Consider the following 27702-nt stretch of genomic DNA (forward strand, 5'->3'; position numbering starts at 1 on the left):
GACACTGTGGCTGCGCAGATAAAGAATTGGTTGCATCGGAGGAGGATGATTTCCTAAAAGTATCCCTAGAGATTTAATTAAAAACCATTTTTAAAACCATTTTTTAATTTTTTGCCAGGATTGAATGAAGCTCGCTTCCTTGATCGACATGCCAGACGGAAGGGCAAGTCCCTTCTCAAGGCCAGCCCCCCTCCCCTCCCTCCCCCCCCCACCAAGGGGCCCGTGTGAGGCTCCCTCCGCACGGAGCGCCCCGAGCGGCACAGGAGCCTGACGCGTCAGCCACGAAAGAACGCACACCACAATCTGCAACGCGCTCCCGCACCCCTGGCTTGTTTTGAGTATTTCCAGAGTTTCCACAAGGGTAAACGAAAACCAACCACTCCAGAGGCTTCCAGGCTTTCAGTCCTAAGGCAACGGTGCCGCCAAGCACCGCCCTACAACTTGAGAGGAGGGTAGGGGACTCACGTACTCAGGTTTCTCTAGACCCATGACATCCTGTACCATTCCCAGCACCTGTCACCAACTGCTAAGGTGTCAGAAACAGAGTAGGGAAACTTGACCTAAATGGTTAGCGCATGTCTCCTGAGAGCATCAGCCCTCCAGGGCAGGGCCGGGGCACCGGGCACTCAGGGAAGGCTGGTGAGATGAAGGGGGCGCTGACTCAGACGCTTTAGTAAGTGACCTTCCATGGTCTTCTTTTGATTCCCTTTCCTGAAGTAAAAGTAAGAACCTTTCTTAAATGCAAACGGGCCAAAATAAAATCCAGGACGTTATACACGGTATGTTGAAGCAGAGTTGGTGGTGAAAAAAAGCAAAGCTTTCTCCAGTGAAGGATAAGCAGCTCGAAACGAGGCATTCCTCAGCCCCTGCAGCCTCGTTCTGCTTCAATATTAAGGTTCTGAATGGTCTGACAAGCACTTATCAAGTACCTACTTAGATCTTTTCAGTATCTAGAAAATACTCCTACGGCCATGTTAGTAAAGCTTCCCACTGAATAAGACTCGTACAATTTTTACCTTTAACATTTTGTTTTCATATGAAAGGAAAGTCTTGTTTTGCATGTTGGAGAAACTGGGTATTTTTGACATTTCTGGCATCTCTGTTCTGTTGAAATTTAAGGAGGTAAGCAGCATGAATACAAAGTTAGGATTCTGGAATAACAATCCCTTTGGACTTCAAAACCGCATTACACCACACAAATCGCACTTTTTCTTGCTCTGTAGTCTCTAGCGGGATCCCTCCCAAGCACTTTAGGAAATCAGGAGTTACCAGTGCAGCCCAGAGCCATTTCCATCTGGATGTTTGCAAACGATGAGGAAGGAGAGCAGTGGAGAGAATTAACAAAGGTGATCAACCTGTGCAGGGTGGCTCAGACTTCTAAAGTTTATGCAAAATAACATCGCAAAACCACAGGACCCCACCCCCTGCCCACACGGGGCAGCGCCTAGAACGAGCGGTGCGCATCTGAGGCAGAAAGGCCGAGGCTCCAGGACAGGGGTGGCGGTGGGTGGGGCAGCTCCTCCTCCACTTCTCTGTCTCGTCCACAGTGGAAGTTAGGGAACGAGTCACTTGAAGTGCACGGTGAACCCTACCGACGTCACACATGACAATTACCTACAAACTGACGGCGAGCCTAAACATAAGAGCAGAAACTATGAAAAGTCTTTGAAGAAAACCTAAGTGTAAATCTTCATGACCTTGGGCCCGGTAATGATTTCTTAGGATATCAAGAGAGCATGCAATAAAGAACAAGTTAATGAGCCAGATTTCAAAAGACACCATTAAGAGAAAAGACAGACGGGGAGAAAAAAGCGACTATAAATCATATCCCTGGTAAAGGGCTTGTATCCAAAATATATAAAAACCTCTCACGATTCAATCAGACGACAACAAATACCCCAATTAAAAGATGGGCAAAGGACCTGAACAGACATGTCACCAAAGAAGATACAAATGGCCAACACGCAGGAGAAAAAATGTTCACCCTCCTCAGTGAAATGCGGACCAAGCCCCCAGTGAGCCAGCGTTTCCCACAGAGTGGACGCCATCAGAACGACAAGTCCCGTGGAGGTTATGGAGGAGCCAGAACCCTCGCACGTGGCCGGTGGGAGCGCAGGACGTGTGGCCACTGTGGGAACAGTTTGGCACGTTCTTAAAATACTGAGCGTGGATTCGCCACGTGGCCCAGAAGTCCCACTGCCGAGAGAGATGAAAACGTCTGTCCACGCGAACACGTGCGAGTGAACGTTCAGAGCAGCGCTGCCCCCGATAAGCAAAGCGTGGAGCTCGTCGGTGAAGAAGTCGCGTGTGCAGCGTCTGCACCCACTGGAGCGCTCGGCACCGCAGAGGAAGAAAGTCCCGGGGCGTGCAAGGGCCCGGATAAGCCTCAGAAGTACCAAGCTCAGTGAAGGAGGCCGGACGCAAAAGACCACGTACAGTCAAATTCGTCTGAACGGCGTGCCCGGAAAGGGCGAGCTATCAGAAGAGGTGGCTGAGTGGTCACCTACGGCTAGGGAAGGGGGATCCAAGCGGATATGAGGCTTCTCCGTGGAGGGGTGTTCTGACACGGACTGTGAAGACGGCCGGCTGTACAAACGTACAACTGATTACGGAGAGTCACCTAACGGTATCCGTCCAAGATCAGGTGAATTCTACCTCAAAGAGCTGTTTGAAAGAGCTGAAATGTTTTTAAAAAATCTAAGTGTCTGTATAATCCTGCTGTGATGCCAGCGTTCTCTGGCCATTCATCTCTCGAAGGGGACTACCGCCCAGGAGGGAAGGTGAACGCACAACGTGCCGGAGAAATGAGTCTCCCAGAGTCAGCCGTTCGGTGTCAGCTTCCGAAAAGATCTCAGGAAGCTTTAAGCTCAATCTTTTAAAAACTTAATCGCAAAAAAGAAACAAAGAACACCATCAATGACATATACTTTGGGCTAGTTTAGAGAACTGCTGGAAGGTCACCTTCTGACAAAGATGCTTTCTCCTCAAGAGCTCATTCGGCGGTGCCTACCACTCACCTGTCACCTCTCCATCCTGGGGTACACATCGATGGCCTCCATCCAGCATGCGGTAACGAGGCTTATCCTTTCACCCTCCCACACTGCCCGGGTGACGTAGGAGAATTTAAAGGGGCCCTCTTGCATCCTGAGTGGTGTTTCCTTTGTCTGCTTCACTCTTCACGAAAACCCAGGAGGTCCTAGGTCCTGAAGGACGGCGCCGGTCTCTAGTGCATCTGACTGCACCCCTTTGGTACGGGAACACACGAGTGAGAGCAACAGACCTCTGTCTCAGGTAACGTCTAGGCCCTGAAGCTGATAACCATTAAGAGACAGTATAACTGAACTTTCCTAAAATAAACCATTTATTGAAAAAAGAACCTTTTTCTGAAATTTCATCAATCAGCCTTTGCGTAACAAGCCCGTGGCTTGCCAACGACAAAAGGGTAAGGTTTCACAGTCAGTGCACTCGACAAACAAGAAGTTTAACAACAAGGCCCAGGACACCGATAACACTACAACTGCTTTTGAACCTGGGAAGGTCAAAAATACTACACTGACGTCACGGTCCTCAGTCACACGAGAAACAGGTGACAGAGGCGATGGTCCGTGTACAGTAGTAATGGCACTTAACATGCAGCTTCTTTACCTCGTGGACACCGTCACGCGGAAGGGCCCCGCGCCGCATCGAACAGACAGGAGCAGCAGGACAAGTGACGCTTGTCGCCTGTGCAGTCTTCAGTCTTGGAAGGTTAAAAAGGCTTACACTGCTTCTCGGCACAGTCTCTATGTAAATATTACATACAGTAGTGATTGAGAGAATTCTCCGAGCACACACACCACCAGGCCACAGACCGACTGGCTTCATTCTTCATCTGTGCAAACCTGTGAGGGAGGCAGGAGAGAGCTGAACACGATTCACGGTCCCTGCACAACTCACGGTGAGTCACTGCCGCCGCCTCCACGTTCCCAGCGCTGAGCCGGCGGGGGGAGGCTCGGCTGGTGCGGCGAGTAAGGTCAGAGCTAAGTCACTGCTCTGTCGCCTGACCACTGAAAGCGGTAAGAGTCTGTCTGTATGCTTTATAACAAAGAAATTAGTGTCTTTTTAATCACAGATCCTTAATATCTACAGAGCAAATCCAGCTGTCTGTTCCCTAATTCCACCCACCCATGAACGTGGTCACTCCTCTCTTCCGCATCGTCCTTTCCTCTATCGGGGGCTCCCCTGCAAGGCCCTTCCAGTGTTGTTTTCCCCAGGGTTTCACGGGCACCCCACTTCTCCCTGAAATACTCTCCGAGCAACGTTCTGTCTCCCGGGTCTGCATCTGGGCCCCACTCTCTCCCGGGCGCGGGCCCGCAACACCTACGTGCCCATCTGAAGTCTCTGAGCAGACGTTCCAAACGCGCCTCGACCGTGATCTGCCACAGACAGAACCGCCACCTCCATGACTCAGCACCCCGCCAGCTGCCTCTGTACCCCTCTTGGCCAACGGGGTCTCTAACCTGGTGACCCAAGCCGGGGCCTGGGAGCCGTCCTGGACCCCACCCTCACTCGCCTTTCTCAGCTCATCAGCTACTTGGTGGTGGCCATTTTAACCCCTAAATATTGCTGATAATTCGCCCCTGACCCCCCATGCCCAGCCTATTAGCGGTATCAGCAACTTCCTCACTATTCTGTTGCCAGAAGGATCATTCTAAAGCACTATTTAATATTATGCTTATAATAAAACTGAAATTCCTTCACGTGGCGCCTGCTTACTTTTCCAGCCTTACCTTTTACCAGTTTCCACATCCTAGGATCCATCTACACACACAGTTCCTTGACTGTTTTACCCTCTTCACCCTGCCATACCCCTCCCTCCCTGCCTGACCCCTCCAAACCCTCCCACACAGCTCAGGCATCTCATTCCAGAAGAAGCAATACCTGAGATTACCTAGCTGGATTAAACTGCTCTTCTCAGTGACCCCACAACATAGCACGCGTACCATTATCACAGCTCTGAACATACGGACTGCTCAGTCATTACTAACTCCGTCTCTACTCTCCCAGAATTTAGTCATTACTAACCCTGCCTCTACTCTCTCCTAGTAGAACTCAGTCATTACTAACCCCATCTCTACTCTCCTAGATTTGAGTCATTACTAACCCTGTCTCTACTCTCCTAGAATTTAGTCATAGTCATTACTAACCCCATTCCTACTCTCCTAGTAGAACTCAGTCATTACTAACCCCGTCTCTACTCTCCTGGAATGTAGTCATTACTAACTCCATCTCTACCTCCTAGAATTTAGTCATTACTAACCCTGTACTCAAGCAGCCTACTCACTCTCCAGAGTAGAAACAGGGTCGTCCGGCCAGTTCCATTAAAAATTCCACTTAACAGCCTCAAGTGCACTGCAAACACACCCGGATGGATCAAGCAGAGGACCCCAATGAACACTTATCCCCCCAAAATAACATACAAAACCCCTTGGCATAATACGTTGACCTCCTTTCCATTCCAGATATAGGGATTTTATATCTAAGTTCCCAAATTCCTTCAGTGCCAGACATAAGCAGAACTCAAACACTGAAACATGAAAAACACTGTTCAGCGATCTGCCCAACCTTGACGAAGGCGTGGTCGAGGAGCTGGCTGGCCGTCCACCTCATCCGGGGCTCACTTTCAAGGCAGTGAGACAGGAAGTCCTTTCCTTCTGGGCTTAGTCTTTCAGGGATCGGTGGCTTGTGCCCCATGCCCACTTTATACATAATCTGGAAGTTGTGTTCATATTCATGCCAAGGCCTCTAAAAGAGGGAAAAAACAGGTTTTAATACTACATGGCCTTAAAAAAAAAAAAATGAAACTTTCAAGTCTTTTCAGGCACCTCAATATTAATACATGCCAGAGGCCGGCGAACTTTTAGCTACAGAGCCAAACGGTAAATATTTTAGGCTTGCGGACCACGTGACCTCTACCACAACTCCTCAGTTCTCCCACTGTGGTGTGACAGCAGCCACGGAAGGTGTATAAATGAATGGGTGTGACTGAATGCCAATAAAACCTTATTTACAAAACCAGGTGGTCAGCGTAGGCTGCCGACCCCGTGTGGGTGTTCTGTTAGCCCAGCATTACCTAGAAGCCACATCATACGATAAAAAATGTAACACATAAAATGATGTAAATATGTCAAGAAAACATATAAAACTCAACAGTTATAGGGAATTACTACACTACCTTATTGAATAGTGAACATGAAATTCTATTAGTGCGAAGCTCTGGTTATTTTATATATCATAAAACATAACAATAAAATGCTATTTCATTCAGAGGCCGCAAGGTATAATACAGTTTCCTACTAATAACACGAGAGGTTTGTACCATCTTCTGCTTTACAAAAATGATGCTGCTGCACGTGCGCACGCGCACACACACGCGCACACACACACACACACACACACACACACAATGGTACCTTTATACATTTGCCTCGTTTAGTAGTATTTTCGTCAAAAAATGAATTTTTTTAATAAACTTTTTAACTTTTTTTAGTGCTCATTTATCTTTGAAAGACAGTGAGAGAATATGTGAGGCGGGGGAGGCGCAGAGAGAGGAGGACAGAGGATCCAAAGTGGACTCGGCTCCGAGCTGTCAGCACAGAGCCCGACGCGGGGCTCAACTCACGTACTGTGAGATCGTGACCTGAGCCGAAGTCAGATGCTTAACCAACTGAGCCACCCAGGCGCCCCCCAAAAGATAAGTTTTTAGACTTTGCAGATACTCGGTCCTACAGAACAGCCTCATTGCCCTAAAAATCCTTGTGCTCGATCTATTCCCCCTTCCTTCCCTTTCCCACAGCCCTTGGCAACAACTGATCCTTCTACTGCCTCCACGGTTTTGCCTCTCCTGGAATGTCACGTGCTGGAATCACACTATACATATGTGGTGTTTTCAGATCAGCTTCTGTCACGTGGTCGCATGCTTTTCACGGTTCCTCCAGGTCGTCTTCTGACAGCTCATCTCTTTTCGTTGCTGCCTAATATTCCGTTGTCCGCATTTCCAGTTTGCTCATCCACTCACTTACTGAAAGACACCCTGGTTGCTGCTTCCAAGTCTGGCAAGTTATGAATAAAGTTGCCCTCACATGCCAGTTGTTGAGCGGACCTAAGTTTCTGGCTTCCTGTTTCTTTCTGTAGCTCCTCGCTTCTCAGTGTTTTAACTCCAGCTTCATACTTTTTTTATTCCCTCGTAAGAGTGCTCGAAGTTATAAATCTTATAAATATCTGGTTCCTAGTCTGTCACTCGTCTTCACAGTACTGTATCTTTTGACAGGTCACATTTTTTATTTTTTTATTTTTTTTTAAATGTTTATTTTTGAGAGAGAGACAGAGCACAAGTGGGGGAGGGGTAGAGAGAGAAGGAGACACAGAATCTGAAGCAGGCTCCAGGCTCTGAGCTGTCAGCACAGGGCCCGATGCGGGGCTCGAACCCATGAACCACGGGATCATTACCTGAGCCGAAGTCGGACACTTAACCGACCGAGCTACCCAGGTGCCCTGACAGGTCACATTTTTTAATCTTTAGTCATGGCCTCTAGTTAGCAGATATGTCCGTGGTATTGATAATAAATGATACAAGCACACGTCCAGTCTTATCAGGGTACAGAGCCCCCCGGGGGTTTGCCCCCAGGTGTGCCCCCCGCTTACCTTGCCAGTCACCATCTCTATGACGACGCACCCCAGACTCCAGATGTCAGCGGCACGCCCGTGGCCTTCTCCTTTTGCGCGAGTGATGACTTCTGGAGCCATGTATGCTTTAAAAGTCACAGATACGGGGATAGGAATAGGTTATAAACACAGTAGCACACGGTAATCAAGCCAACCATGGAATTAATATTGTCTAATATTCCACATAAAAGACACAACTAATTTGCTGGGGGCAGGCAGGGAGATCTTTCTCTGAGTTATGTAATAGGAAATATCAAAAGCAACAGACATCTCGAATCAGTTTTCTGAGTGAACATTTTAAGAGGCTGAATTACTATCTAAAGGACGATTTTTGAATGACAAATCTTCAGATAAACTGTATTCACATTAAAAATGTGAAACCTGCACTACAAAAGAGGATGAAAAGCTTTATGCCACTGAACAGTCGAAACAAATTAATTACCCTTTCTGCACGTCCCTCTTAAAGGGGACAAAAGAGTGGACCGTGGTGAGGAGCAGGCCAGGTGTGGGCGTGGCTGTGTGGGTAGCACGTCCCCGTGTGTGAAGACATTCACTTACTCTTGGGTGTGCCTACCCACTCCTTTTCCTTTAGAAGGGCCGATAATTCTCCAAACTGCCTGTCTGCTTTAGACAGACATGAAACGGTCACAGGTGCTGGACAATCAAGAGGTTATGTTCGAAAAGAAAAAAACAAACCAGCCCATACCATCGTGTTTAATATACATACGGCTGAGTTTGGGCTGGAATCGTTTAAACATCCCCCATATGAACAACAAACGATAGTGTTCCGGGGAAGAGAAGGAGAACTTTCCTCCTGCCTCTCACTCTGGGGGAAAAGGTGTTTAGAAACCCTCCTCCCTGTTCCCGGGTCGAGCTGACAACAGGGGTGATGGAAAGCCCAGACGGCAAGCGCACTGTAATGGGTCGCCTTCGCAAAGCCCGATCGGGCCAGTCCCTACCTGCGGTCCCCAGGGTGCTATTCACTTCGCCCGGCATGGTCTGTGCGTTGTTTTTAAGCTTTACGGAGCATCCGAAATCCCCGAGCTTGATGAGTCCAGACGAGGTGAGGAAGATGTTGGCCCCTAACCGGAAGAAGAAGGGCACGCAGGTGCATTTAAGCTTGCACGGCAACCAGAACTCCCAGGGACTTGCTTCACAAACTGAATTACGCAAAGCTTCATAAAACTCCACTTACAAAGATAATCACAGAAAGACTCTTAAGCCTTATTCGCAAATGTTAATACAAAGCAATTTTAATATCCGTACAAACAGCTTTGACCGATAGGTTCTGAAGTGAAATACACGCACAAACTCTGACACTAAAAACCCAGAGACAAAAAGGAGCTGTGTATATGGTGCAAATGCTTGTGCTGTCAGTCCCTGAAAACAGTGGGCGCGGACGGAAGGCCCGGCACACGCACCGCTGCCCCGTAGGCCGACCGAGGCCGCCCTGGGTGGACGTCACCCTCTCCCTGAAGAGAACGCTCTGCCGCCTGCTTCTGTCTCTACAAGCTACGTGCCTCGCGTACCCCAGCTGGAGTCCGGGCTTACGCTCCCGGCTCCGGGCAGCTCGAGGCTCCACAATCTCTCCGGCACCGTGCGTCCTGTGGCACCTTCCTCAAAAAGCATGATGGAGCCACTCGCGTTAGATAAGCAGCCACACGATGAGCTGACATCTAACAGGGAGTCCTCAGCGCCCCAGTGCTCCCAGGGTACGCTGTCCCCACAGCGGACTCGACAGCGCTAACTTCACGACTCTGGAGCTGGCCCACATGTGCACACTGGCGGTGCTGAATTATAACAAATGTCACAAGGACACAAGTGAATGGATTGATTCAAGGACCCTGACTGTGCCGACGACAGGAAGGTACCATTTTGTGACAGGGGTCAGAGACAGAACAACTGCAAACAGGCAATGCCGTGGCCTGACAAAGAACCAATTAAGCAGGTGCTCAGAATGACCCCGGCAGCGGTGTCGGCAGACGGGCAGGTGGGGAGGCAACGAGACTGGGGGACGCTGGGGATTCAGGGCAAGCCACTGCAGAGAGGGTGGACAACTCTTACACCCAGACCAAAGCAGGTTCTGGTGTAATCCATCCCCGCCCCGGGTCTAGGGCCCGGCTGGAAGTCAGCCAATTCTAGAGTGAACGTGTTTAGGCTGGCCTCAGGCTGTGTGACAGAGTGGAGTCCTTTACTCGAGGACCCATGGGAGGCCAGTAATTCGTCACTTGAATTACCTCGAAGACTCCCAAATACAAAGGCCAGGGGCAAACGCCAGAGGGACAGTTCTGAGACCAGCAGGACCATTCCCCTCACGCCAGAAAACAAAAGCGCTTCAAATCAAGCAGCGTGACCAAGTCAGTCATTGGCAGAACTCTATACTGGAGGAGGCTGGCGTCAATAAACGCTCTCGCCCAGGACACGGCTTCCATCTCAGACTCACTGTCACTTCACACATTCACGAGGTCCACATGGAAATACCAAAGAGTCCGGACACGGGGAAAAGAGCTCCGGCAGTGAACGTCTAGTAAATACACAAGCTGGGCTAAATCAGCCTATAAAAATAGCAAATTTCATTTTTTTTTTGAAAGTTTATTTATTTCGAAAGAAAAAGAGAGAGAGCACAGGCAGGGAAAGAGCAGGGAGAGAGGGAGAGTGCGAGAATCTCCAACAGGCTCCTCGCGGTCAGTGCAGAGGCTGATGTGGGGCTGGAAACCATGAACCCTGAGATCGTGACCCGAGCCAAAGTCAAGAGTCAGACATTTCACTGACCGAGCCCTGCGGGTGCCCCGCAAATTTTACTCTTGGAAAACAGACCTCACTGAAAAGAGTGTGACCCGGAAAGAGCAGACTTATCGGCTCGTGGGTGGAGACAAGTGTTCTACGTGGCCTCTCGATACTGGGCTCTTTGTGGAAGCATATTGCCAGTAAGGGTACTTCTTTGTGGAGAAGTGACGTGTGGGAGTGGGAACGAGTGTCTTGGCAGCAGCCACGTTCTGGTGCGGGGCACCGAGGAGTCTGGTCTCCGGCAGCCAGGTGAGTATGGGATCACCTTCGTTTTAATGTTTAGTTTGAGAGCAAGAGGGAGAGCGAGAGCGACAGCGAGCGAGCGAGAGAGCGTGCGCAAGCACCCGCATGTCGGAGAGGGCAGAGAGAGAGAATCCCAAGCGGGCTCCGCGCGGAACCCACGAACCGTGAGATCGTGACCTGAGCCGAAATCAAGAGGCAGACGCTGAACCGACTGAGCCCTCCAGGCGTCCCAGGGGGTTACCTTTAATGTCTCGGTGAACTATGCCGTGCTCGTGGAGGACGTTGATGGCAACGGTGATCTGCTTTGAATACAGCCTGATGACGTGCTCCTGAAGTCCCAGCCTCGACACCTCTTCTAACGTCCCCTCGTCACAGTACTCCATGAAGATGTACATTTCTTCCTGCGGGTGGAAGAAGACGCAGCCGCGTGTTCACACGTACGCTAAGCGAAGAATCTGGAAAACGTCACAGGTCACACCCCAAAGGAATCTTCTTTCTAACGGTAGGCTACACCTGTCCTCCTCGACACTGAATCTGTCTTGTAGCAGCCATTTCTCGCTCCTGCACACAGGTGTCTGCCTGCCTCCTCTGTCTGGAATTATACAGCTGGTTGGGACAAGAACGTCTTCTCCAAATCGCAGGTGATAAGTGTCCATAAACCTCTGAAACGAAGTCTGCTATATAATCTCAGACAGGGACCAACAGGGCTGTCCCTACGAATGTATTATTAAGTACTGAAACACATCCTTTTCAGACACGAATCTGTTTGGGAAAACATTAAAAATCACCGTTCAACTTCCCCCGGAAGTTCAGACTCCACCGGGACGCTCCAAGTTATCCTCTTTCCCTCCAAGTGTTTACTTCTAAACACAAGGGGGGAAACGAATCTGAGGCTGTAACGTTCTCGTTTCACAATGGGCCCTTACACACGTGTAAAAGGAAAATCAGCGTTACTCGATAGCGCACACAACAGCGGTTCAGTGAGAACTGGGGGGAAAAAGTAACGCGCTGTGTAAGGGGCACGTTGGAAGAATCTTCTGACTGGCAGGATGGGTTTCAGTGCTTTATAATGTCGGGTTAACGACTACAGTCTACAACTTACATTTTAGGAAGAACTCCTCTAGTTTCAGAGAGAAGGCAGAAATGATGTAACTCATGGAGATTTCCTGATAATTAGGCAAAGTTACTGTGCTCTGAAATGAGAAGACCTGTGATGTAGAACAGGACTCCACCTGCGCCCTTAACTGATTCCTCACACAAAACCGTGTGACCAAAGTTGGCTTACTCTATGCAGCTCCACACCAAAATACCGAACCAGATTGGGGTGTTTGATGCCCTCAAAGATTTTCAACTCGTCTGCAGTTTCCTTGATAGTTTTATGGTCGTTAGGTTGAAATCGAATCTGTGAAAAGAAAACCGTCGATTAGCGTCAGTCCTGCCACAAACCAGGACAAGACACCTTTTGAACGCGGGGGCCGGGAGGCCGTCTCCTGACGTTTGTACCACCCAGACCCACGGGACTACGGTCATTGTCTTTGTGACTCGATTTTGGGTCTTTCTTTCCTTTGTCGGGCCACGCGAATAAAATGCGCCTGCTTTACGATACTGATGAGCGAGCAACCTGCTCACGGGATCACACTCCGAAGTGCGGACCGAACTCACAAAACCACTAGACGGTCAGTAGGCGATCACAGCTGTCTAGGTTCTGGGAAGGCAGAGATGAGAGAGGATTCTGCCCTCGGGAAGCTTCCGGCCAAGTGACAATGAGGTTGAAGGAGCAGGGCGGGGAAGAGCCACGCGGGGAAGACACGAAATGCCCCGGGAGCTGCGAAAGGGAGGCCCGGGGACTGCGCGGGGGGCTGCTGCGCCCACACGAACGGCCGTGGCAGCCCCACACTCATCCTCCACTCGAAGGGCTCCTCTGCCCTTCGGAGTCCCGAAGCGTCTCCCCACGAGCGACAACGGTATCCGTTTCCCTGACGGGCCTCCTCGGCTTTTCCCGGCTCCCCCCCATCCTAGCTGCAGCTATTTCTGAAGCCGATTGCAGATGGCTCCTCCCCTGACTCCCCGCCAAGACGCTACCGTTGTCACCGTGCTCTGGGTCTTCGGCTAACTCTGCCTGCCTCCCCGGTACGGCCCCGAGCATCCCTGCGTGGGGGCAGAACCACGTGTGCACCGGTCTCAGCAGCCTCACCGGGATCCGCACCGGAGTCGGACACCCCGTTACTCTGCCGTCTCGGTGTATCTGCCCAGACGACGCAACACGGAGGCACCCGAGTTGGCTCTGTGCGCTAAGAAGGCCTCACAAACGAGCTGCTTTACCAAATCTCTGTCTCACAGAGAGCCTCCAAACAGAAGGGCCTCCGGGAAGGCCAGACCACTCACCTCCTTCATAGCCATCAATTCGCCAGTGTCGACGCTGATGCAGGTGTAGACCTTCCCGTACTGCCCCTCCCCTGTGAACAGAACAAACACACTGCTCTCAGTCACCAAAGCTAAGTCATTTTAAGTCACTCAGATGAACAATACTCTTTTGAATTCTGGATCTATATTCAGACACCTACAGTTATGCTTACCTAGAGTCTACTATCGCAAGACCCAAAACGTTTCTGAACGTCCCCCAATAACCGAAAGCCATCTCTTCGCTGTGCCTTACCTGTAAATACCTATAAAGAGTAGAAGTGACTTTGGCAAACCCCGGAAGAGGTATGAAGGTGCACACTCTGAGCCCTTATGACCCTTCAGGAGGTCAGGGTCAGGGTGGGGCACGGGGAGTAGCCAGGAGTGAGCCTGTGTGCAGGAGTGGATACTGCACCAACGTATCTTTGGGGACATTAAACTAAGGGCATATATGGCTAAGACTGGTGACAGTAATTGATAACATTTCTATAGCACTTCATTGTTTCCAGTGTTTCCTGCGCCTATGGATAGCTCTACGGAAACTTCAGGGTCCCGGAGGCTCCCAGAGTCCTATATTACAACTGCGTTTGCCTCATCAGACCTAAACACTCCATAGATCGATGCATTTAAAAGAGGGAAGGATCTGAGACATCATCAGGCTCCTTCCGTCACACAGTCTCCCATGAGTTATTTCACCTGGAAATGAATTAATAGGCAACGTTTTAGGAAAGACTGTCTCTATTTGCATCCAGTCTCTCTTCGGTAATGTTCTTGAGGGAACACGATCGTAAGAATATCAACTGGAACAAATGGCTAACTGGCAACTTCTGGAGTTATCAAGCAAAACCAGTCGGTTTAATGAGCCACTTAAAAATCCAAAATCTCCTCTCATATTGCTCTTAGAACACATTTTACAGATATATGACATTTGCACAAACAAAAAACCAGAACCCTCTGCAAAAGATCTGCCACGTCTATAAGAGAAACGGCTTGAACCTAAAGACGTGCAATTATTGCCATTTCTAAGAGAGGCGACCTTTGTGTCACGTTCCTCAGTTTCCTTACCAATTTTGTTTCCTCTTTGCCACTTGAAGGTCACCTTCCTCAAGCCTACGTGCATAACATTATCATAAGATTTAGGGGTATCACAAACTTGACCAATGATATTCTTTCTCCTCATTTCTCGATACCTCTTTTCTTCGAACAATCGGACCGACTTCTGGATAGCCTCTATGGGTCCTTGTTTGGAAGCAGTGTCTGCAGAGAGAATCACAAACGCAGGAGTCCCCAGTCACTAGCGGTGAGTCGACGTCCGGCAAATAATCACAGAAACAGAGCACTGCACGTGACCACTGCCGCACGGCAAGGCACAAAGGAGCAGGTGTGTCCAAGGGCTCCCGGCACCGCCCCCCCCCCGCCCCCCCCCCCTCCCCCCCGTGCACAGGTACATACATAAAACACAGGCTAGTCAGGCACAGCGGGTGCCTTCCTCCCCCCAGGCTGTGGCTTAGCAACCTCCCACCTGCCTCCAGCCTCTCCTGTCTCCAATCCACTCTTGTTGGCCAGATCTGTCTAACTAGCACGTAAAGTTTGATCATGTTCCTTTCCTACTTAAATTTATTTCATGGTTCTCAACAACCTGTTTACCAAAAATCCAAGTCTTTCCCACAGGATTCGAGGCCGTGTGGAATTTGGACCCAGTTTACCTTTCCCAGTTCACTTTTACAAGTAGTCTCCTTCTATTCTCCTACCACAGGTCCCAGACAAGCCAAACTGAACACACTCCTAGAACACGGCAAGCCGTTCCCCACTCCCAAGCCTATGTTCCCACTTTCCTGCCTGCCCGAAATGCCTTTTTCCCGCCACAGTGCCTAGGGAGTAACCTCACCCCTCACAGCTCCGCTGAAGTACCACACCTTTCTAGCAAGCATCTCTGATGAGAAGGGAAGTCAGTCATCCCTTCTCTAGAAAAAGTCCAGAGCAAAGGTTCTGGAACCAGAATGCCTGGGATAAAGCCCCAGCCTCGCCATATTCCACATGTCTGACAATGGGCAAGTTAACTGACGTCTTTATATATCCAATTCCTAATCTGTGAAATGGGAGTAAAATATCTTGAGTACAGAGCTATTGTGAGTATTTAATGAAATCACACATGTAAAGCGCTAAGCCTTGTGCCTGAGACACAGCAATACTCAGGAAGATTCAGCTACTATTGTTCCTATTCCTTATTTTTTCATCTGTCTCTATATCTCTAGTTCTCCAACTTATTTGATTATGAAGGACACTGAGAAGTAACTTTTACACACACAGGTATCTGAACAACAGTTTCATAAAACAGTGAAACAGACTCCATCCTATTTTTTAAATTTTTTTTACATTGTATTTCTTTAGTAGCATTGGTTCTATATAATCTTGATTATCCATATTAATTACAATTGTAATTGGAGTGATTTTATTTCCTACAGAGATAGAGAAAACTGGGAAAAGGATAATATTATGTTATACATAAGATAAACACGGCTCACAAGTACATGCTGTATCCTTCTTGCCTTAAGAAATGTAAATAGGTATGCGTGACTATTAGGAGACATCCTGATTTTTTAAATGCTGACTTTCCGACCCTCCTAACCGATGTGTCACAACCCCCAATGTGAAAAGCACTGCTTCATTCACGTACCCATTACAGCAGCCCTCATACCATATCCTAGCTATGTAAGAGCCTGAATTTCTGGCCAGCAAAGAGAGGACCAGGATGGCTCTGAGGTTAACGCCGAGAAGAGAAATTCCCAAAGGTGCATCATGTTCTAACTGTAGTTTCTCACTACAACCGTTTCTTCAAAACATGAATCGCTGTTTCCTCTACCTCAGTAAATGACACATCAAGTCTACTGGGCTCTGAACGAGACTTCACAGCTACGAGGCCATGGACTCCACGGTCAAATATTTCTGGGAAAGGGTTTTTTTTTCTTTTTTTTTACAGTAAAAACTTCTCAAGATTTCTCCATCTCTGTGAATGTGAACTGTAAGTCTCCCAACAGTTCCCAAGTTCTCTTGACCACAAAGTATTTGTTTTGAAAATCGTCACAAAGACCCGGTAAGCGTGGGAACTAGTGATTATGTGAGAGCCAGTGGAGACACCCTCTTGCCTGTCTCCCAGGCTCAAGCCTGTGGATCCCCTGCTCCAAACCCTCCAAACGCACCGCACCTGCCCCAGGCCTGGCCAAGACTGCATCAGGGTCATTTCCTTTTTTTAAAATCCCACCTTAGCCTGATGTGTGACCATCTCCCCATTTCCTCCCCACTCCAGGCCAGCAGCTCGCTCCACGCCGGTGTCTTCCTCACTCCTCCTTCCCACTCGCCAAACACACCAGCAGCTCAGGAGGCTGCAAGGGCTGCCCGCCGTCCCTGGGTAAGGCCTTAATCCGTCATTGAAGACCGACCATGGTCTGACTTCCCCCAGCACCTTCAAGATCATTTCCATTTCCGGCTACACTGCCCCATACAGCTGCTATATTCTTTAGACACTGGGCCTCCAGGTGTGTTTTTTATTCTGTACTTTGCCCCCTGGCTTGATGCAAACCTGTTTTTTCTTTAAAAGCCAGCTCAAGCCTCACTCCTCCATGAATCCCCCCCGCCCCCGGCCCCAACTATCCTCGGCTTTGGTGGGCGACATACTTCCACGGGGCGCTGAGAGGTAAGAGTACTGGACTCGGAGACAGCACTGTACGCACGGTGGTCCTAGCTCTGTCAGTTATCACGTTCACCAAACTATCTGGCTTCTCAGAAACTTTATCGCTTAACATAAGATAGGAACAGTTACTCATTTCACAAATGTTAATTATATTCCTATCACCTACAAAGAATTATGCCAAGGGCCCACTCAAGGTGACACATAGAATTAACCATCACATGTATGCTTAAAGAATACAAAGATGCATAGAACACGTTCCGGATCCAAAGGAGCTTATAATTTATTAGAAGAAATAGGAAATGTATACAAACATGCTACACACAAGAAAGTGATGTCACAGGTCTAAAAGAAATCACTAAATATTAATTTAGAAGGTCTAGTAATTCAAAAGCTAACGCATGTTTTAGCTGAAACTATTCACTCGATGCTTAAACGTTTTAAGTTCAACATTCTCTCTCTTACCTTTAGTCTGGCTGATAAGTGTCCGAAGTTCCCAACTTCTTCGAGCTGACCCACTTGAATCACCTTTTGGATATGCTGGTTCTGCAGGAAGTATGTTTTTCACACAAGTTAAGATTTACGACACAGACGCAGCTGATGTAATTGAGAGCAGGACTGAAGTGGTGAGTGGCAATGATTAGTTACCATCAACCCGTCCTTTCTGGTAATTTCTAGTTGAGGTGAGTATGAGAAGCTGTCTCTATAATCAACTCTAGAAAAGTGTACCAAACGAAGAAGCTGCCCGTGGTGTTACATGACTTTAACTACGCGAACTTTCCATAAGTAACAGACAACGCAATACTGAGCAGACGTTAGATTGTTTAGGGACACCCCCCTCCCCCGACACCTCAAGAGGCCCTGCCTGGTAATAAAACCTCAGCATACCATTAACACACACAGTGTCAGTTTGTTTTTTTTAAGCGGATGAGAGTGCTTGGCAATTAAAGTATCAGAGATCATGATCTCTGATACAGCTAAAAAAGCTAAAAAAGGCATCTATGTTAAAAAGCCAGCATGCTGAGCATCAAATGTCTGCGAGTGCTGCCGCCTCTGTCTTACTCTTCACTTCTTTCTAAGGCATCAACAGTGGAAGCCGGTGAAGTGAGGCAGAGGATTCAGCCGGTCGGGGTCACAGCCAAGGCCTCACACTCACCATCGCGCTCCTCGGTGGGGCTTGAGTGGCGGCTCAAGGACCGAAACTGTAACTCCGCAGCTATGGAGGCCAGCCGGTCGTTCTCAGGGACGCTGGAACCCCTGTTTTGGTATTTTTAAAAATTCAGCTGTCAATTCAATGGAACCGCAAGTGAAAGCTCCGTGAGATTCTCCTAGAGCGGTGATTCTCAACTAGGGGTAATTTCTCCCGCTGGGGACACTGGCATCTAGCGAGTAGAGGATAATGCAAAGGACGGCCCCAGATAACGAATTTTGCACCCGGAACAACAGTGCTGCTACTGAGAAACCCTTCCTGGAGCTGGGAAGTCAGTCGGATTTTTATCCTCCACTGCTGACACATGAGAACCTGACTGTGTTATGCTGTTTTAAGTTAAAAACAGCAAAAATAAAACCAAAACAGTATTTATTGAACTGCTATTGACTTGGGTAGAAAACTCCATCATTTCAGCCCAAGATGGATAAAATTATTAGTCAAACTGGCTAATATTTAAAATTATGATCATACTATATATTTATGGGCTTAATTCCATTTAAAATGTAAAATTATTACATGATTCAAAGATTTCAAACCTCCTAATAAGAAAATGGAAGGAAACACCTAGTGACTTTTTAAGCAGTAGCCAAGCAAAGGTGCAGGACAGCAGGAAGCTTAGCACGGAAAGAACGAGGTTAATTTGCTGCTTCTCCAGAGTAAAGTGAAGTGTGTTTAGAAATCCAGAATGAATCCAAAAAGAGTAAAGCCCAGAATTAAATAAGGGCAGTGCTAAAACTGTTATTCAAACAATCCACACTAAATATGGCATTAGTTTATTAACAAGTTTAGTATTTTGTACACGAATGATATTATGAAGTATGGTAGCATTTATGCTCTTTTTCATGATATGCTGAATGGATTTAAGGCGACATGGTCTACTGAACACATGTTCACAAATGACGCCGTAGGCAATGCTTTTTTATTTCCCTAAACTCTCAAATCCAGTGTAACACTTGTAAGTCTGAAGAGTAGGGGGCATCCTCTGTGCCATGCAGCTCATCAGAGAGTCCTGACACCATCTCCTGGGAACAGCACTGATGCTGAAGTAAAGAAACACACGACTCCTAAACCAAGGACACGTCACTCAACACGCCTCTGTTCCTGATTTCCCAGATATGAGATCAGCCGATTCCACACCCTCAGAGATCTTTGCTAGGGCAAAAGGCAAAAAAATATCCTTAATTAAATGAGGTAGCGTGCCGGTGAACGTCTCACTACCCGCTGTGACTCCCAGTTTCAGCGGCGGGACGGCCGGCTTGGCAAAGCCGTGAAAAATTAACTATCGGTCTCGCAGACCGCTACGAGCCAGTTCCAAGGAGAACAGCGCACGAAAGTTTTATCAACAACGTCAGGTAAGTGAAGCCCAGCCTGTTCCCTAAGTCAAACCCAACCAAATCAAAACATTTCCGGGATGCCCTGGGGCACAGTGACAACTCCCGGGGCAGGAACCCAGAAAGTCTCTGAGATGCGCAGGGAGGGGGGGGGGGGGGGGGGGGCCTGCACGCCGTGAGGCTGGGGCGGTCCTGCGGCCCCGGAAGTTCCAGCCTCGCGAGAGTTCCCCACAGCGCACTCGCCAACCGAGGGCTGTACACACTGAGGCTGCGCAGCAGCCGGCCACCCCGGGGTCCGCCCCGCAAGTTCCCGTCAGCCGAACTGGGCAGGCGCAGGTCCGGGACGCAGGAGGGCCTCGCTGCCCTCTGCCCACGGTCACACGTACGCCGCCAGAGAGTCGCGACAGCCTCATCCTCCGGAAACAGTGGCCTCGAGACGGCACACTGTGACGGCAGGGAAATCCCTGCGTGTCCAGAAGCATCATCGGGAAGATGAAGAATACTTACGAGACGCTGCTCGTAACATGCTGAAAAAGCCTAAGACAACGCACAGGAAGGCCAACCACACGTACTTGGCCTTCAGACTAGTAACATCCGCTCAGCGTACCACTGGCACTCACAGATGCCTTCGGCCAGACTTCATGACCCTCGAGAACTGGGGCGCTCCTCCCCCCTCCCCTCTGCAGTTCTGCAGGAATGTTGTGAGGACGCGGACGCGGCAGGCGCGGGAGCCAGCACCGCCGCCCTGGTGGAGTGTTCTGGAGTCTGCACTGGGGGGCAAGTCGCTTCCATTAACCCCGTGTGACACTTGTATAAGAAGCATTGCTTCAAGAACAGGATCTGTAAAGGTCTGCCCTGCAACGCTCTAAACATAAGTGAAGAAGGTGAAGGGGAGTCCGCTTAGGGTTAACTGTTAATTGTTTTAGTTGACAGCTTAAGCTGTAAAGTATGTGGAATTTTTTAGGTGATCTGTTATTTTAATGAAGGAGAACAATGGAACCGCAGAAACTTTAGACTTCTATAAAGTACGTCTAAAAACAAGTTGGTGTGTCTTAGGTTCTAAAACTGTACGTCATCTTTCTGCCAATGACCTCCTCGTATCTCTTACGAGCACCGAGTTTCTTTACGGTTTTGTCTGTTTTGATTGGATTACCCTCAACCCCTGGAGTTTGACTCTGTCACCACGTGTATCCGAAGACGAGCACAGAGACGGTGTGTCCCCTCTGCCAGACGGAGGGGTGTCATGAAGAGTGACTGAATGGCTTTTCTCCACTAAGTGTAGGAGACTTGGCTGAAATCCTCTGTCAGAACGACTAGAACGGGTGCAGAGACTTCGTGCAGGAGACCTCCGTTTTCAGGAGCTCGCCAGCGGTCTGACCGCTCTCTCCAGAAAGGACACTTTTCTCCGTAGAAGATACCAACCTCACGAACTCACTTGTCCACTCTTATACCCTACTTCTAGTCAATGATTATATAAATGAGGAAAGCGGGTTAGGAAAGTGACCCTCCTCAAAAACAAATCCCCACCGGAGGGTATTAACTAGATGCCATCTCTGAACCAGTACGGGGCGGGACCCCTCAGGAAAGGCGCTACTTGCCCAGATTCTCCTGTCCCCTTCGGTGGGAACTAGGTTCTCTCGTCCGATACTCTCTCAGAGGACTTGTTACTGGTCATTTTGGTTAATGTTTAGCTCCAAAGAAATACCGATCAGGCACACTGTCTCCTCGTGCTGCTGGGCGCGAGAGCCTTTGAGTCGGGACACCCCACGGGCGAATCCCAAAGCCCAGGCCACTGCGGACGTGCACAGGAGGGGGACCCAGGGGACGTGGAGCCGGTGCAGGGGGACTACCTGGTGTCATGGGCACCGCTGATGGGTTTGGGCGGCACAGCGTCGCTGCCGGAGGGACCGGGCCGGCCGGCGGCGGCCACAGTGACGGCAGCAGCAGGGCCGCCGTGGCTCCGCGCGTCTGAAGGCACGCTCCGGGTGCTGGCACGAGAAGAGAAGCTTCAGGAACACAGGTGAGGAAAGGGAACGGACTCTTGAATCGTTTTCAGTTAGAAATAAAATAGGGTGAGGAAGGGAAAAATATTTAAAAATATAAAATGCAAAGTTTTCTTTGAGATTCAGGTCTAAGTATGAAGAAGAAAAAAACTCATTATTTTGAAAAGTAATTGTGGTCTTCTCCTAGCAAATACTGTCAAATAAAGTTAACTTTTAAAAAGTGATCCTACGGGGAGAGAAAATGCTCACTCCCTCAAGATGCAGAAATGCCACCACATTCGAGGGAAAGACTTGGTACGAGAGTTCCAGAACTCACGGTAGTATTTAAGTTGCTTTGAGGTTACATAACACGCATAATAGTCAAGACTGAAAAGATCATTCCAATTGTTTCACCACTTCTAAACTGACGTTTAGGATGGTTTTTCAAATGTTTATTATGCTATGCACACTCACATTTGATTTCCTAAGGTCATTTTCAAAGAAAAGAAAAAGAATTATTCCAAAGCCGGTCAGCATTTAGCAGCCTGAAGTTATAAATAAGCAGAGACACTAAGTTATCTTGAAAGGAACAAGTCTTGTAAACTTGCATGTCTTTTTTTCTCTTGCAGCTAAGGCACTGTGGTGTATTTCAAGATAAGGCAACAAAGAGCTTTTAAAAAAGGCTGAAGGAGGACACGGAAGGGATACTTAGTTACAGAGCAAGCACCCAGGAGCCCAGAGAGTGAGCATGCACGTCAGAGGAGGAGTCATAAAGCAAATGACTAGCTGAGCACCAAATACCTGAATCCCTCTGGAGTCGGGATAATCAGATGTGGGTTAGGAGGGTCACTGTGGCATCGCGGCACCTTCACGGGACGGGGACTGTTCCGATGGATGGCTGCCAGTGACAACGGAGACAAATGCAAAGTGTTAAAGGGGTGGACAGAAGATGCCGAACCAGACAACTTAGCAGAAACGGGATGGGCCTTAATTTTGCTGGTGACCAAAATAAATCCATTACATGAGTAAGAAAATCGTACTATACCTATGCTCATATTGGGGAAAACATCGCTTTTTAAAAGTTAGTAAAAGTTACATCACACAAACTTTTAGCCGTTGAAAACATTTCTTAACATCCCGGAAAAAAAGTACACAACGGATGCAGAACAAACAACGTGGCCCGTGTTAGAGACCGCACCGTGGCAGCTCCAGTGAGAAAGGGCTCTTTCTGCTGGCTACACTTTTTGAAAGATTCTGGTCCATGCTGACGCCTCAACAGGCTCTGAGTCAGGGAGGGTCGCTGTCATTTTCCTGAGTACGTGGAGTTTTATTTAATTCTTTTAAATCTAGAATGAGGAGGACCAGGCACAGTTTAAACAGGTTATTCTTTTGTTCAGAACCCATTTTCTTCTCTTCTTTGTTTAAATATTCTGGCAAAAACTGGATAAAATTTACAATAAAAATTTAAAGGGATAACCTTACCTCATGATTACAAAAACGCTGATAACTGTCCTTTCCCCGTAACTAGACAGAGCTAGTGTTGCACACGTATTAAATTGTCTATTTCACCCTGACATGTTGTCCCCTTACTTCTGACTCCGTTTTAACTCTCCTTAATTTTGTAAATGTCCTATTTTCTTTTTATGTGAATAATTTTACTCCACGTGTTTTATTCACTCCATATATGCTTTGTCCTAAGTGGAAACACTTCCTTCTTCATGGTTTTGGTTTCTTTTCAGTAACATTACACAGGAAAGACAGCAGAAGTCCCCCAAATGGAGAGATCTGAAGGGAAAACTTGCAAAATAAAAATCAAGCAATTGTTAAGAAAAAAGTCAAGCAATTTGTGCCTCTGGCTCATTATCTCAACAATTACAGTAGTAAATAAAAAAACTCCAATTGTAACAAAGATAAAAAGAAACAAAACAATAAAAATGCCTTGGAGAGGATGGTGATGTCTTTAATTGGTGGTATCTTTAATTCGGCAAACGTACTGGGAACTTCTGAGTCAGAATCTGCTACACACTTTCCCCATAAAGGTATAAAAGAAATACCTGCTGCTAAAACACATGTCCCCAAGTCTTATGTTCCTCATCACAAAACAGAACATTTAAGAGTATATACAACCAACTGCTGAGAAACTGGTATTTTATTGAAAAGAAAATCCGAACAGCCAATAAAAGGAAAATAGATGCTCTAATTTCACTGGCAATGTTTACTAGAGAGATGTTTTTCAGGGAAAAAACGAACAAAACAAATGTCCCTAAGGAAATGGTGCAAAAAATCGCAATACCCCCATCATGGACAAAATGAAGCCGCTAAAAGAGAATGAACCAGATCCATTCCTATTGACAGGGAGGAATTTCTACGATTGTCAGATAAGAAAACCAAGAGATTACTCTCCGATGTGATCCAGCTTTTATACAGTGAAGCGAACGACCCTATCCACGCTTGTGTGATTACAGGAGCAGAGCCACACACAGCAGAACGCGCCTGCGCAGCTCCCCGAGCACACGGAACCGAGGGGAGGCCACACACCGGGCCGTGCTCCGTGGCTACGAGCGCAGAGCACAGGGAGAGAAGACGGTACACAACGGAACGACAGCTGGTGTGCTCTCCGTTCACTAACTGCCCTCGTAAGGGAAGGGCACAAAACGAGATGCAGACGGCTGCCGCGCACAGGACACTCCAGTTTACAACTCTCATGACCCTACTGAAGCCTCATTAGCATCCGGTTGTAAGCATTTGCAGAGGAGCCTCTGTGATGTTGGATGAGCGGCCCCAGGTCAGCAGGATGTCAGGCGATGTGACTCGGCCAGTGCTGTTCCCAGCAAGCCACATGGCCGAGGGGACAAAGGGCATCTCAGGCCCACAGACGGCACTGCTGACCCACTGTCCCACCAGCGGTTTTCAGAGAGGCATGTGAGTAATTAGTGATGGATCGCACGTTAGCCGTGATTACCCAGCAACCGTGGGAGGATTGCTTTTGTTTCTTTTGTAATATTCTTCTACCTTGAAATTTTTTCTGCATGTACATTTTCTACATTTCTCTATATACTCTTCCTACATTGTAACTTTGCCACCATGGAAATGATTCCTCACGTAGGGAAGACTTTAAAGAAGTGATTTTTACTGAATTATTGATGGTGTATTCTTAGTGAAATATTTTAGGAGATCAGAAAATCAAAGCTTTTAGGATAATATGATTAATCAAAAATTTGATAAGAATACAGAACACCATAAAATTGTAACCTTATATAAAATGTTCACAGAGTTTTGTAAATGGTGACTTTCATAACAGCCTTGGGAGAAAAGCAGGTATAAACTGAGTATACTGTTTTTTAAGTATTTATTTATTTTTGAGAGACAGAAAGTGCATAAACAGGGGAGGGGCCGAAAGGGAGGGAGAGAGAGAATCCCAAGCAGGCTCCATGCTGTCAGAGCAGAGCCCAGTGCAGGGCTTGGAGTCACAAACCGTGAGATCGTGACTTGTACCAAAATCAAGAGTCGATGTTTAACTGACTGAGCCACCCAGGTGCCCCCTGAGAGAATTTTAAAGATCAAGGAACCAAGCATTAAAACCCAGTGTACTGAATTTTCTATAGCTAGCAAATACCCTTTAAGATATAGTTCCTCCCACTCGAGAAATTTACCATTTATGAATTATTTTATTTTGTGTAATTTAAACTGTTTTAAAATTACTAACTTTTCATTTTTGGATGTTTATTGCATATAAATAGAGTTTTGCTTTTAGTTACTATCTCAAGAATGGGGTAAGGCACGGCCTTTTTCTGATACATATTTTGTTGTAAAGTTTCAACATACTCCATAAAACAGTATATTAACTATAATTGAAAACTCTAACTGAAGTACATCATAGCATAACTTGTGTTTTTGTCTTTTTAAGTAAAATCAAATAAGAATTTACTATGTTAGTGGGGAAACAGGTACCGTCTCAGCTGTGAAAGGGGAACAATTACACTTGCCCCCCTCCAGCAGGAAAGGCCCTTCCTTGCTCCTTAACGGACAACTCTGTCTCCAAGTCTTTCCTTCCCAGAAGAAGAGATTTTAAGGGGGAGAATAAAGTGTTGGTGTGCAAGAAATAATGAACTAAAATGTGTAGTTAAGACTGCTGGCAGGCAGTGAATGCCGTGTGCTGGCATTTTAATCTTCCTGCTGGATTTGGAAGGACTATGGTCTTCTCCACAGACACACCTCATTCCTGTAACTTTCACTGTCGTTTTCCGGAATACCATTGAAGAACTTCTCTACACCGGGTAAACGGCCACAATTACAGGATGATGCGCTTGCCCAGACCAGGAGGTTCTAGGGGAAGTGTTCTAACTGCCATCTTACCAAGGTACAAACCTGTAACAGGACTGTGCGGCTTTCCTATCACATGGCCAATGCATTCATTCATCAAGGCTTGAAGACTCTGGAAACCCGAGGAAAATAGCAAAGAAGAAGGGGAATGTACATTCTCTCAATTAGTAAGTAACACAAATTAACCTTTCAGTATATTTAAAAGAAACATGCTACCCTTAGTCAAGATTTTCAAAGTTTGTTTAAAAGAAAATAGCTATAAACATAAATTAAACACAAATTGCCCATAACTTATAATGATAATACATACAATTCTATTTTTAGGAACAAAAACAAATTCACATTCAACTCCCCATAGTGCAATGATGTGCACAAGCACATCTCTACTACTTGAGGCTAAAATGAATGAATTCACATGCTGAACACCATCTTTTGGAACTGATGGAACGTACTGGAATAAAAGTGATAATATTCAACATTTGGCACTACCCCCTCAAATGGCACATGCTCGTGTGAACCGGCTAGTCCCTCGTTAAACTGCCAAAAAGCAGCAACTAGTAAGTCAGCAATTCATAAAATCTGAAACTGACAAATATTTTAGAAGTGCTAGGCTTCCCAGCTATCCACGGACTTAGCCAGTTGGACACTATTGTTATGAAAAGAAAAGAACACGGAATTTCTTACTATGCTATTAATAATAGAGTGCTTTTACTTTAGCATTATCGTTACAATTATGAAAATAATATTTAAGAACAGCTATAAAAAATACACAGAAATAGTAATCAATTCATTTCTTTAATGAAAACAAAACAAAACAAAACTCTAGAACATTCCATACCAAGAAGTCATCTTCTGGCAAAGCTGAAATAAAGGCAGGTTCAATGGCTTGTAGAAAATCAAAACCTTGGGTTGCCCACCTGTTACATGAAAAAGTTCAATAATCACAAAACCAAGAAAATACTGTAGCAGTTTTACTCTATACAATACTGAAATGTAATGTGACTGGAAAATTATGGTCTAAGAAAAAAACATACCTTTTGGGGATGAGTAAATTTATAGCATGTTTTGTGAGAAAAGGACAAACAACTTCTTCATAAAGGAACTGGTTACCAATTTGTTTCCATTTACATTAATAACAGGCTTAAATTTCATGAGGGAGGGAAAAAAATTAGCATCAGGAAGACCTGTCCAGGGAGAAAGTGAACTCCCTTGAAGTTAACTCATTATGGAACGAATTTTGCTTTTAAGTTTTCCAAGCACTATGGAGTTTGCTGTGCTAATAGTTCCATTTAAAAACAAAACAAAGCAAAATCCTGATGGCCAAAGAGTTCAAAATGCTCCTTTTTGTGTCAGCTGCTCCGAAATCTCACATACAATATGCAAACGGAATATTACCAATCCCATATCCCTTGTATTCCTGCATCTTCCAGCTTCACAGGCTGCTCCAACACTCACACTCACACATGCTCACGCACTCACAAACACATACACACGTGCCCGCTTGCGCGCGCGCTCTCTCTCGCTCTCTCTCTCTCTCTCGTCTCTTCTGGAGAGACTGGACAACTGAGTTACTTGCAGCTCCAGGAAACATGTCCTTGGTCATTACCTGGGTCTTGTACCTCGACCGCTCTCACATTTAGTTAGGACGTAGTTCATCCACTTCCGGGCAAAGCTTATATATTTGTCTCCTATCTTCTGTCTAAACTCTCCAGACATCAAACGAACAACTTCTTTATGATACTGTAAGAAGATTTTGTGCATATCAAAATGAAGAAGAAAATAACGATTATACAGCTATCTCAACGCTACAAATGCCATGTCTGTTTAAAATGTCATTTTTCTAGAAACAAAAAGCAAAGTCTAATTAAAATTTACACATTTCAAGAACATAAAAAGTTACAGATAACGTAATATCTTAAAGTGCGGCTTCACGATGTTTTATTCGTAAGTTGAAATTACAGACGTACTTTCATGACAGTAACCATCTCATAGAAGGTTTTGAACGCAGAAAGCTGTTAGCACAAAATAAGAACC

General features: G+C 46.9%; 1 protein-coding gene across 8 annotated transcripts in view; it reads right to left on the reverse strand.

The window, feature by feature from the left end:
* Window positions 1-3343: 3343 nt before the first annotated feature.
* The window catches only part of MAP3K4 (mitogen-activated protein kinase kinase kinase 4), a 112254-nt gene continuing 87895 nt past the window's right edge, over window positions 3344-27702 (reverse strand). Inside the window, exons 13-27 of one of the 8 annotated variants that reach the window (XM_019412723.2) lie at window positions 27275-27408; window positions 26507-26585; window positions 25714-25780; window positions 22147-22243; window positions 21214-21351; window positions 17979-18079; window positions 17288-17368; window positions 14200-14391; window positions 13120-13190; window positions 12020-12136; window positions 10976-11135; window positions 8664-8786; window positions 7684-7790; window positions 5605-5784; window positions 3344-3881 (exon numbers count right to left, since the gene is read on the reverse strand). In XM_019412723.2, the coding sequence (XP_019268268.2) occupies window positions 3861-3881; window positions 5605-5784; window positions 7684-7790; window positions 8664-8786; window positions 10976-11135; window positions 12020-12136; window positions 13120-13190; window positions 14200-14391; window positions 17288-17368; window positions 17979-18079; window positions 21214-21351; window positions 22147-22243; window positions 25714-25780; window positions 26507-26585; window positions 27275-27408 (1668 nt within the window). In that variant the 3' untranslated portion in view covers window positions 3344-3860. Of the gene's footprint in view, window positions 3882-5604; window positions 5785-7683; window positions 7791-8663; window positions 8787-10975; window positions 11136-11835; window positions 11928-12018; window positions 12137-13119; window positions 13191-14199; window positions 14392-17287; window positions 17369-17978; window positions 18080-21213; window positions 21352-22146; window positions 22244-25701; window positions 25781-26506; window positions 26586-27274; window positions 27409-27702 lie in introns of those variants that run through there. The other 7 variants (XM_019412722.2, XM_019412725.2, XM_019412724.2 and 4 more) reach the window with 7 other exon arrangements.

Source organism: Panthera pardus, unplaced genomic scaffold (assembly GCF_024362965.1).
Source record: "Panthera pardus isolate Hobbes unplaced genomic scaffold, ASM2436296v1 HiC_scaffold_17, whole genome shotgun sequence".
NCBI classification, from domain to species: domain Eukaryota; kingdom Metazoa; phylum Chordata; class Mammalia; order Carnivora; family Felidae; genus Panthera; species Panthera pardus.